Genomic DNA, 12,873 nt, shown 5'->3' on the forward strand with positions numbered 1-12,873 from the left:
TGTAGTTGGACTTCTTTAGCTTTAAGTTTTGTCTTTAAGCTTTTTGAGTGTTATTGTTTCATCTGCTCTAGCTTTTCCAATGTTTCAGACACAGATATGGTGCTAGTAACGGTCCAAAATGATGTGAAAAGTGATGCAAAACTATGACTAAGAGACACAAACTGACAACAAAGAGATGACCACAGAGACCTAAAACAACCCCGAAGAAAACAAAAAGTGACCAAAAAGAGACAAAACATGACTACAAAGAGACACAAAATCCCACAAAGGGACACATGTTTGGGGAAATTTCATTTTTTTAATTTACCAAATCGTAACATTTTCTTGAGGGAAAACACCTAAACCCCCCCGACAAATACGTGCACCTAAGGCTTCCACAAAGCTAGGGAAAACACTGATATGTAGATAGTTGGTACTGACCCTGGACGAGCAGGTAGCAGGAAGTGCTGACGGTTCCCGCCTCGTTTGTGGCGGTGCAGGTGAAGCGTCCGCTGTCTTCAGCGAACGCCTCGCGGATCACTAGCTGGGCGAATCCGTTCTCGTAGATGATCTGGAAATCTATGGAGCTCTCGATCTTGTAGTCCTCTCTGAACCACATGATGACGGGGGTGGGGTGACCGCTGATCTGGCACTCCAGGGTCACCGACTCGCCCTCCGTCACATTTGTGTTCTTCAAACCCTGCAGACAAAACACAACACTTCTTAGTACATCTTTTTGTCCACAGGGCATGGATAGGGCTGGACGATTCATCGGAAAGTAATCGAAATGTAAAACCTCTAACACCCAGACACACGCACAGAAACTCTAATTCCCTGCTTTAAACTGAAGGAATAATCTAACGATAATCATGCTAATCCTATATATATATATATATATATATATATAGGATTAGCATGATTATTGTCAACAGTAGATCAACAGTAAATATACTATATATATATATATATATATATATAGTATATTTACTGTTGATACATTAAGGTCATATCGTCCAGCCCTAGGCATTTTATATTTGGAGGTTTTGAGGAGATTTAAGCCACTTACCGACACCAGCGTGGCTGGGATCACGGCGCCGCCTGCAGAAGGTACGGCTGCTGCCTCCAACACCTGTTGAATCATCACTGATTGGTTAGCAAACTTGCAAAAACATGCACCTTTTAAACTTATAAAATCCACGACATGGACACAACAAAGCAAACACACACTGGACAAGACTTACAACATAAACAGGCACAGAAAGATGGAGGGAAGGCTGGATGGACTCAAGAGGTATGAATGAGGTTGTCAGTAGCATCGACGAGCATGTTAAAGTTTCAATTAGAGAGAAAATACATCCTGGATTCTCACACAAATCAAGAAAACCTGACTCCTAAAAACCGGACTTCTAAAAACCTGACTGAAGTCCAAAGACTAGCCCCAAATGTTTGCAATGTTCTTCATATCCAACAAAATGAAAACATATATTTTATTCTGCCTAGTCTTTAGCCGAATGACTAGTGAGGATAAAGATTGGTGTGGTGCTGTAATTGAAAGGGTCACTTAAATGAAAAGGGTTCAAGCTCTGGGGAGTAGGACAATTCTGCCTTAAAGATGTGATATTTCTTGCGTTAAACTTGGATAATTTGGCTGGTTGATTCCTAAAATTAAAGCCAGAGAGTTCATTAAAAATATTAGGAATCATCATCTGGGGATCATGTATATATACAGGAACTGTCTTCATACTATGGCAAGTAGATGCTGAGATATCTTGGGAAGTCTTAGATAATCAGAAACATTGCTCATTATTGCTCGTTTGGACTTAGTAGAACATATCTGACCTCATAGACTGTAAAAATAGTGGACATAGCAGCAATGGGAAAGTAAATCCTGGATTCTCACACAAATCAAGAAAACCTAACTTCTAAAAACCTGACTAAACGGTTGCAATGTTCTTTTGTAAAATCAAAAGGATTTAAGCTTTTTAGATGTGATATTTCTTGCGTTAAACGTGCAAAATTTGGCCAGTTGATTTCTTAATAAAAGTCAGAGGAATAATCATATGGGGATCGTGTATATACACATGAACTGTCTTCATATTCTGGCTAACAGATGTTGAGATATCTTGGGAAGTCTTGGACGATCAGAGACATTGACTCTTTATTGCTCTTTATTGCTTGCTTACTGTTTTGGACTCAGTACAACTTCTCTGACTTGGTTTACTCATCAGGTTTTCTTGCCCTGTTCAGATCCAGCCCAGGACACTAGATTACAAACCTGGGCTCCCCAGTCCTCATATTTTTTCTCAATGCCCCCCGAGAACACCACCCCCGTCTGTAACTCGGTGCCATAATGACTCTGATATTTCTCAGTGAAGTCTTTGAACGGTGGAGGGACAGGCTCCGGTGTCTCTCTGGTCTCCGCCATTGTACGAGACGGACTGGGAGACTTGACAGGCTTGATGATCTTTCTTGCGGTGGCAGCGGAGGAAGATAACTCTTTCTGCAGAGTGGCAATAGCCGAGCCGGCGATGGAAACCTGACCGACCCAAAGAGGATTATCAGGTACACCAGCATGAATAACAAAAAAATTTGGTTTGGTTTAAAAGATTGTGTTAAACCACAGCATAGGGAGGGATCTACTGAACGTTAGTTTTATTACAGCTACAACAGGAATTTTAAATAAAACCGGATTAATAAGTGGGGTCTGGATTGTGTTTTATTGATTAAGGGGTGAAGAAAAACAAGGTTAAAGAGGGATCATTTTGTTATTTTATAGACATTATTTGATCACTACGGTTCACAACAAGTTTGCATTTCAGGCAAGCAGTAATAACCAAATTATCCTTCGCTAAACCCCTCCCCCAAACAGTGACGGTCCAATCGTAGAGGAGCAACAGGAGTCACAGCAGGTGTGTTAAGGTAACACTGGGGTTCAAGTTTTTGTGGGTTTGTATCGGTTTCTATCTGACCTATCACAAAGTTGATAAGTTTTCTATTCCAGTCACACACTGCTCCCAATAAGTGACAAAATAACGTAATAACATGTTCCTATTTACATGTCGTGATTTGTATAGTCACAGTGTGTACAAATAACAAGGTCACATGACACACAGCCATCTTCTAACCGTATACATACTGGGAACTATATTCTCAGAAGGCGAAGCACTGCTGCTTCTGCTAATTGGGCGGAGTGATTTGCTCGCAGCACCTGAGAAGCCCCGTGGTGAGGAGCAGAGAGTTCGCCTGGAGTTCGCTCAGAGTTGGAGTAATATCACTCTGCCCGAGTAGCAGAGAGTAGCAGTGCTTCGCCTTCTGAGAATATAGTTCCCAGTATGTAAACGGTTAGAAGATGGCTGTGTCTCATGTGACCTTGTTATTTGTACATGCTGTACAAATCACAACATGTAAATAGGAAAATGTTGGCGTTATTTTGTCACTTATTGGGAGCAGTAGGCTAGATGGAGCCGGTTACCTCCAGGATCTGTGCTAAGCTAGGCTAGATGGAGCCAGTTACCTCCAGGATCTGTGCTAAGCTAGGCTAGATGGAGCCAGTTACCTCCAGGATCTGTGCTAAGCTAGGCTAGATGGAGCCGGTTACCTCCAGGATCTGTGCTAAGCTAGGCTAGATGGAGCCAGTTACCTCCAGGATCTATGCTAAGCTAGGCTAGCGGTGGGTGCGTCAGACAGAGTTACAACACACACGGAGATGAGAAGGGTATGTATGGACTTATCTAACTCTGGGGGATACGGTGAATAAGCTAAATTCCCAATAAGTCGCCATAGTCCTTTAAATATGTATTGCATTAGCAACAGTAACTAAAGGGGGGCAGGTTTAGTGAAGGGTTGATTATAGGTTGGATTATTGAGTTTAGTTTCTATTATTTCAGCATTTAGTTTTAAAATGTTCCACATTTTCTCTGGTGTTTTCTTTCTATGCAGGTTATTTTTTTACTGCTTGCCCAATGTTGCATCTCTTACCTCAGAGCTAGACTCGTGTTTTGGGACAGAAACTTTAGAAACTGTGAAATGTGGAACTGAAGACGGGGCGAGACCAGTGTCCACATGGGAGAAGATTTCTGTCGCTCTCTGAATCTGGAGTAACCAACACAGGAGCGTTACAATATCAGGAAGATCTTAAGAGCTGGACAAAAATACTTTATTCCCCTGAGTACTGAAAATGATGACATGGTTATCCAGAGATTTGTCCTTCTACATTGATAGTTATTATCTTAAAGCACTGGCAAATAATTTTGCTTATTTTTAAGAATTTTTACTCAAGGCATGATCATTTTATTTTTCAAGTCTGTAATCATCGAAGATACCAGGGAGTCGTTATTGTCTTTACATTCTGTTATTATTTATATGTGCACCCCAGGGACTCCACAATTGTAGTATTTTTGAGGGATGGCCAGCTCAAAAAGACCATCCTAAAAACACCCACAGTCTAAGAAAAACATACCGTGGTCCCTAAACCGGCCGCTTCCGTGAGATTGACACAAGAGATTGAGATTGTGAATATATGATTGAAAAACCAAATGAGGGACTATTTTCAAATACAAATATAGAGTCTTGAAAATGTTTAAAAAACTAATTTGTTCCTACCTCTGTCAAACCAACCCGTTCTCACTCCGAACTCATAAAATACGGACGTTTGGACGGTGGCTATCAGTGGCTGTCAGCGTCTGAAGCGACAAACAATTAGTAGAACGTACCGGGGAGAGCAGCAGCTACACAGGGTTTAGAGAGTAGTATGAAAGGCCGAAATTTCGCATAGGGAGGTTGGTTGGTTGGTTGGTTGGTTGGGGGGGTGGATGGGTCAAACATAGGACTTTCACCCAGGAGGCCGGGGTTCGTGTCCCGCGTGGCACGTTTCCTGAAGTCGCTTTCTTCTTTAACCGTCCCGTTATTCCCACGTGTCACGGAAGCGTAAGCCCACCCACGACCTTTTCCTAAACCCAACCGTCCCGTTATTCCCGCGTGTCACAGAAACATAAGCCCACCCACGACCTTTTCCTTAACATAACTGCGTCAAAAGGGACGCCAATAGTCCCGACCAAGCACGTTTAGATGGACGCCAATAGTCCCGACCAAGCGTGTTTAGATGGACGCCAATAGTCCCAACCAAGCATGTTTAGATGGACGCCAATAGTCCCGACCAAGCGCGTTTAGATGGACGCCAATAGTCCCGACCAAGCGCGTTTAGATGGACGCCAATAGTCCAGACCAAGCGCGTTTAGATGGACGCCAATAGTCCCGACCAAGCGCGTTTAGATGGACGCCAATAGTCCCAACCAAGCGTGTTTAGATGGACGCCAATAGTCCAGACCAAGCGCGTTTAGATGGACGCCAATAGTCCCGACCAAGCGCGTTTAGATGGACGCCAATAGTCCCGACCAAGCGCGTTTAGATAAAGCGCAATATATGACGCTAAAGGAGACTTTAGTGTCAATAACATTGACAAAGGCAACTGACCAAGCATCCATATTTTACGAGATGGGAGTGAGAATCTGTTGGTCAAACTTCTTAACAATGCTGCTTGAGGCTGTAGATATAGTGCAGTAGTTTCATGGTGTTTTACTGGGGGGTGATGGAAATATGTGTTATGTGCAATATGTTTTTACCACGGGATGTGTGCAATACTTTGTGCAATTTATTTTTGTCACTGCTACAGTTTATGCATGTATTGTCTGTTCATACGCTGTTGTTGTTTTTTGTAACTGTCAAGGAATGTATTGATGCAGCTTTTGAGTCCAAAACAGATTTCCCTAAGGGAACAATAAAGTATAAAAAGGTATAAAAACCTGCATACTCTTTTTCAAGGGACAGGTAAAGCAACAATAAATAATTAAATTGATCAGCATAATCAATAAAAGAACTGCTTGTGATTGTTGTTATTTGTCATTTTGTTAAATCTCGAAGTAATCGTGAAACCTGAAAATTGTTTGCCAGAGCAGAACAAAAGATTGTTATTGAGATAATCCGGTCAAATCTCTTGGTAACGTTGATGAATCTTTGGCCTCGCTAACCTGAGGCGGCGGCCGGGTTGGTTCAGAAGTGAACTCCTGAGCAGTAGTGAGCATTTGACCAGCGGGCGCTCTTGTTGTTGTCCAGCTGGCTTGATACTGTTGATCGGCAGCTGTGGCGGCCGCGGCGGCCTGCTGCCTTAACTCTACAGCCTCAGCCTCCTCTTCAGCTCGACCGTCCTCGACATGCACAGGCTGACGGACACGAGCGAGGTCAACGGCGGCCACCACTGTGGCCACTGCCCCAGCTCTTTTCCCTCCCTCAGCCTGGAGACACAACCAGCAAGCACATTGATCTCAGGACACAACAGAGACAGGCAGGTGGACGAGGGGAAATCTGCATATATCCTTATTTAAACGGGAATTGTAAGATGCCCTTACTTAAATCCTCATTAAGACACAAATTCCATACCTACTAAATTTAAAAATAATCCTGACGAAGATAGGTCTGTGCTACATACTCGTCCCTATACAAATAAACATAAATAATTAAAATAAATTGGTTCCATTTGTCTATTTGTCAAAAACTATTTTGATTTAAATGAGTGCAGTTTGGAACTTAGGCTAACTGTTTCCCCATGCTTCTGGTTTTTATGTTAAGCTCGGCTAACCATGAGTGGATGTGGCCAGACACAACTTAAAGTCATCCACTGGCATTGGTTACTAAAATAAGGGAACAGAATAATTTGTGTAATTTAATCTTTAGGGCATGAGTTACCAATTTGATTATACATTTTACCCCTCGACACCTTCCTGCTTCTGTAAAAGACACCAAACCTTCACACAAAATGTCACCACTTTAGAGAATCCAGTTTACATGTTTGCATGCATAATCATAATTTCCTGATTATTGAAACCTGGATCAGCACTTAATTCTGTTTTTTGGACACTGGCAGAAAGGAAACTCTGATCCACATTTATGATCAATATCCTTAATCTGGAGTCCAAAAAACACAAGATAAGATAATAGACTGCTTGGAAACGTCATGCACAGGATACTCACATGAACATTAAATCTTATCTGTGTAAGACAACACATGCTTATCTGTTTGACATGCAAGAAAAACATCTCTGAAATCAGCTGAAAGTACAGAAAGAGTGCTGAAGGTGCAGAAATGTGAGGTGGCAACCAAACTCAAAAAAGAGGTATGAAAGTGCCCAAAAAGATGATGTGTCCACTCGTGACAGATGAAGAGCTACCTGCTCCTCTGGCTGCTGGAAGGCCGGGCGGACATCTTGATTATCCCGGCAACACCGCTCTTTATCGGACAAACCTGGCAAGGCGGTTAAATCAAGGTGGAGCAGCTCTCCGTTTGAGTCTTTGTGGTTAAAGAGATCTTTACAGATGTATGACGGATTAAAACACATCTCGTCTATCATGTCTTCATTGCTTACGTCGTCCGTTGGCGTCTCCACGCGACTTTCAAAAGTGTTTCCGGACTCTTGCTCTTCTTCGAACGAGGTCATCGTGTCTCGACCGTCAAAAGTTTTGCAACTTGTGTCCAAGTAGTCAACGTATGAGTTATGGTCGGATGGCATTTCTTCGTGGCTCGTAGCGTCGTCCCATCCCTCGTCATTCTGAGTAAAACTGGTCTCGTCTGGCACTCCAGATGATTCTGACTCTATTTCAAGAGTTTGAGGCTAATCACCAAATCAAAAGCATTAACGTTGTTGTTTGGAAGTATTTTAGAGACTTGAAATGACAGGGATGGAAGACAAAAGACTGGACTGTAGGATCAAAGCAGTCTTCTGAATCATGAAGGTGAGATTCTCCGTTTTTAACGCAAACTTTTTTAACCCCTTCAACCCGAGGCTTTTTTTTAAAAATGCATCATTTGATAAAATCAAATTTCGGCCAGACAAAAGTATGCAGTGTCCAGCCTAGGCAGACTTAAAGGCCTTTTTTTCACCTTTTGATTGAAATCAATTTAAACATCTGGGCTGGAACTGGGGTTAAAAATATTATGTTAATTTGTATATAAAGAATATTCATGTTTATGACAACTGCAAACTGAATATACAATTATGGAAAACAAAATCTGGGTTGAAAAACAGAAAAATGGTCCTTAAATCAAGATGACAGTGATGTAAATGAAATGATGGACATTTTTGTGTCCGATCAACAGCAAAGTTACGGTCTTCATCACTTGGTTAGTCACATTTAAAACAACGAGATGGTAGACGAACAAACAAGAGAGTGATTATCATACAATTATAAACAAAATAGAAGAAAAAATAAGTCACATATTTAAGAAAAACAAAGGTTCACACTCAGGAGCAATTTGTTCAACAGAACGGAGGACGTTTTAAAGGAATACTTTTCTTTTGTTACTTTCTGAAAACAAAACATGCCAAATGTAGTTTTCAGAACAAGCGAAGAGAACGGCGGCTACTCCGAAACATCAGTTATACTTATAATGTTTCAGGAGTGCTTATGGAAAGTTGTAAGCATATTTGCGTCTGTATGTCCACAGGTTTAATTAAAGACAAAGTAAATATGAGTAAATGGATGTAGAGCTTGTCAGTGTTCCAGGAATATAAGAAGTTGATGGACATTCTTAATAATGTGAAAGAAATATATTGACAGTGTAAAACTAAAAGATATGAATTGAATATGCTTTTTTATATATGCTTTGGGGGATGTAAAAACCTATGTGTCTAATGTACTGTACATAAGTACTGACCCTTATGGGTATATGCAGGCGTGTATGTATGTATGTATATATGTAGGTAAGTGTATGCATGCATGCGCAAACACACTGTATGTATGCATGCATGTATGTATGTATGTATGTAAAAATGTAGGCGTGTATGTATGTATTATATGATATATATTTTGTGTGTATTAATAATAATTAAAGACAGTCATAACTCCATAATTATGGAGCTATGACTCTTAGAAAGAGTTAAAGACACGTAACTCCGAACATTTTTTAAACTACATTTTTGAGAAGAATCTGGTTCCTTTGAGTGTATATTATAAAAAATACTCTGTAACTATAATAATATGCTGTAAGAAGTAGTTAAAGACGGCACCTAACTCTGAACATTTTTAAACATTTTGAGAATAATGTGGTTTTCTTTTGGGAGTATTTTAGAAAAGCTGGAGTTCTGTCCATCCTTCAGGTTTTATCAGATTGCTCCCGGGACTCGTTGACCACTAGATGGCGGTATATGAACCCCCCGACCCTCACTCACCTCTTTGACACCAGTGACCTGCTGCTCCCAGCGCTGCTCCTGGCCCAGCTGGGTGACAGAGCTGCGGCTCATACTGGTCATACTGGTCATACTGGTCATACTGGCCATGCTGGTCATGCTGGTGTAGCTGGCCTCGGCCACGTAGTCTCCCCGCTTCCAGGGCGGCGGGACGTCAGCGTCGGACTTCACCGGCCTGATGGGGCAGATTACGAGTCAACCGCCATAAAAAAAATACATTTTCTAGACTAGAAGTTGTTATGATTACATGTTGTATAGATCAGGCTGTGAATGACATCTGAACAAAACATCAGAATATAGATAGGAATGGAAATGGGAGGTTTGGTGTATGTATAATCATAATAAGTGCTAGAATTCCTTTTCTCTTCAACCGGAACATGAACCACGGTCTCCTGGGTGAATGTCCTGTGTTTGTTTGACCCATCCACCCCCCCCCAACCTGCCTCCTTACCAGGATGCAAATTTACGAATCCTACTATGTCCACGCCAAGACCTGCCCTTCAATAGCAGCTTGGTTGGTTGGGGTTAGGCATTGACCTCGAGTGTTAAGGTTGGGATAGCCGATTGGTCAGGGGATAGGACCTGTACAAATTGGGTTACATTACCTTGCGTAAGCATGGACGTGGACTTGGCATGGCCATAGTAGGATACGTAAATTCGCCACCAGGACATTTGGCGCTCTTATACTTTCCCACCTTACTTCCTGCTTTGCTCCCATCATAACTACTATGGCCACTAGAGGGCACTGTCTCTATAAACCTAAATATAGGTCAGAATTGATGCTTAAACAAACGACTTATGTGGGCGTTTTTCATTGGAGGGCAGTCTCCTTTAAACACATTCAGATTGAATGTTAGGCAAAAAGTGTCTGAACATGGACACAGTTGTCGATGAAGGCTCCACCCACCTGCCAGGCGTGGGCGTGGGCGCCTTCACATGTCTGACCGGTGACGGCGACTGTTGGCGTCCTCCAGCCACCCTGGTCGCCAGCGATGGCTGAGGGGACTTGGACACGGGTTTGGGAGGAACTCTGGGCGGAGTCTTGTGAGCGAGCTGCTGAGTCATCTCGGCGCCCTCCACTTGCATCTCCATCATGGCGGTGGCCTGGAAACTGGCCTCCATCCTCTGAGGTCGCACACAAGGAGAGAGGAGGTAATGAGGCAAGACACAATCAAGATTAAATATCCTAAATCAGATTCATATGGAATCTTTCGTACCTTTTCCACTCTGGTCTGACGGCTCTGTGAAATCTGAGAAGTTGAAATCACCGTCTTGGTTTTCTTTGCTGGAACGGCTTCTTCACCTGAACACAAACACACATCAAGTTTAGTCAAAGTTTCTCTATTGCTAACGATAGCATCACACGCTGCACCAATGGTATGAAACCATAGACAGTAAAATTAACGGAAACAGCCACGCCATAGACTTCCATGGAGACCAGTGAAGTCTATTAGAAGCACTTTAGAAGCACAGGACTGAAGGAAGCACAGGGCTGAGCGTTACTTAGATGTGACGTGAGCAACCTGTCTGAAAGTTGGAAGTCTTCTGGTAGCTGTGCCAAGAGAAATCTCAATCATTCCCAATCTAGCAGAGACGGAGAGCGTAGGTATATGTAAGGAGATAACATAGACACAGGCTAATTATTCGTCACTAAAATGATAGTTAACATTAGTAATTAAACTTAAACAGCTAATGGAAGTCCAAACTGCCTGAGAGCTTCTCCTGTACTATACGGTAATTCCTCTACTATGAGACAGTAAGTCTCGTGGTTATGACCCAATCGTTAGCCTATTTTTATAAAAACATCTGCTACGGAGCCATAACGTGAGCTACAAGGTAATGGAGCCTTTTATACATTGTCGTGTTTCTTTAGAAATAAACAATGGACAAATAGAGTCTTTAAACTCTTCAGATGTAAAGTTATTCTCTGTCAAAGTGACGTCAAAATGAATGGCAGTCAATGGGATGCTAACGGGAGGTGATGGCTTGGTAGCATCAAAATGGCGCCATAGGAGCTACGCGTTGTGGAGGCTCGCTTACCCCCTTGTATGAAATGTCCACACTTCCTGTCTTCTAAATGGGCATGGCCTTGTTTAAAAGTGTATTGTACGTCATAAAAAAAGTGAAGAAAACCTTGAAAAAGCAACAAAAACTTCAATTAAGTGTATCTAATCTAAATTTTAAGTCATCACCTTGAACGAGCAGCTCGCAGGTGGAGGTTGCGCGCCCGCTGCTGTTGCTGGCGGTGACAGAATAATTCCCAGAATCCTCTGGGAAAGCCTCGGCGATCAGCAGGCTGTGCAGCTCTCCGTCCTGCAGGATCCTGAAGTCAGCGGAGCTCTGGATCTCGGCTCCCTCTCTGAAGAACTTCACGGTCGGTGCTGGGATCCCCGACACCCGGACGTCCAGCTTCACCTGGCTGCCCTGTCGCACCGCGGCGCTCTGCAGCCTCTGGGAGAAGCTCGGGGGTGCGGTCTCCGCTGCAGGGACACAACATACGGATATATTCAGTTTCTGTGTCTTTGGGGGGGGTTTCATGTTGAAAATAATGACAAAAACGTCAGATAATGTGTCAAAACCATCTAAGAAAAACGTCAGAAATGCAAAAAAATGACAAAAATGTTGAAGAACAACGACAACAATGCTGAAAAAATGTCAAAATCTCAATAAAACGTTGAATAAAATATCAAAAATGCTTCAAAAACATTGAAAAAAAATCTAAAACATTGAAAAACAAAAAAACTAAATGTAAACAACGTCTCTCGAGGTGCATGTGAATGCACCATGGATTAACATGCTTTACATTTGTTTGGGGTTCGTTTTTTCCCAGTGAACCGAACCCTACGCTTGCACTCCGCCCGCTACGCTGGTCGCCGTAATGACGGCGCCGTTGATTACGGGAAGGTGTTTACGTAGGTGGAGCGTTCAGTGCAGTAGGCTGTGAGAAAGTGATTTTAAAATTTAACAGGTGAGCAGAAAAAGTGTAGTTTGGCAGTACTTTCAGTCAAAACAAGGCCATTCAAGTCCAGCTACATGTTCAATTTGCAATGCTGATTAGTCTGGTGGTGGCGAGGACCCTAAACTATACACAACATCACCGCTATTACAACATCTGGTATGAAACATCCGAAAGAATACGAGTTGTGATGAAGGAATCTACAGACAGCAGCCAGAATGCAGCAACTTCAGGTACAGCAAAGGAAGGACAGTCACTGTTTACTTCATTAATGTGTTTACTGTGTTCATGGACTGAGGATGGGACGAGGATTCAGCAGAATCTCAACCAGGGGATTCGGTATTCGGCTGAACCCCAAAAATCTGGATTCGGTGCATCCCTACTTTATAGGATTATAATGTAAAACAGACACTGGCAATGTGAATATAGCCTTAAGTTGTCACGGTAACGTTGTGTGTCTGACCTGTGACGAGGAGTTCGGCCGTGCTGGTGGCCTGCCCGGCTCCGTTGGTCGCTCTGACTGAGAATCTCCCGCTGTGTGCGGCGGTCACCGCGGGGATCGTCAGAACAGCGCGGCCGTCGCTGAACGAGATCTGCACGCCGGGCAAAGCGGCGGCGGAAAGAACCTGGCCATCACGAAACCAGCTCACCTCAGGAACTGGGGAACCTGCATAACCCAGAAGAACCCAGAACTTTTAG

At 42.8% G+C, this 12,873-nt stretch overlaps 1 protein-coding gene across 3 annotated transcripts in view; it reads right to left on the bottom strand.

Annotated features, from left to right (window-relative positions):
* Positions 1-12,873, bottom strand: part of LOC116060878 (titin-like) — a 280,598-nt gene that overhangs the window by 255,196 nt on the left and 12,529 nt on the right. For all 3 annotated transcript variants that reach the window (XM_036003989.1, XM_036003988.1, XM_031314638.2), the window contains exons 3-9: positions 12,638-12,841; positions 11,411-11,698; positions 10,436-10,521; positions 10,126-10,343; positions 9,201-9,393; positions 1,046-1,108; positions 421-679 (exon numbers count right to left, since the gene is read on the bottom strand). In XM_036003989.1, the coding sequence (XP_035859882.1) occupies positions 421-679; positions 1,046-1,108; positions 9,201-9,393; positions 10,126-10,343; positions 10,436-10,521; positions 11,411-11,698; positions 12,638-12,841 (1,311 nt within the window). The remainder of the gene's footprint in view (positions 1-420; positions 680-1,045; positions 1,109-9,200; positions 9,394-10,125; positions 10,344-10,435; positions 10,522-11,410; positions 11,699-12,637; positions 12,842-12,873) is intronic.

Source organism: Sander lucioperca, chromosome 8 (genome assembly GCF_008315115.2).
Source record: "Sander lucioperca isolate FBNREF2018 chromosome 8, SLUC_FBN_1.2, whole genome shotgun sequence".
Classification (NCBI taxonomy): domain Eukaryota; kingdom Metazoa; phylum Chordata; class Actinopteri; order Perciformes; family Percidae; genus Sander; species Sander lucioperca.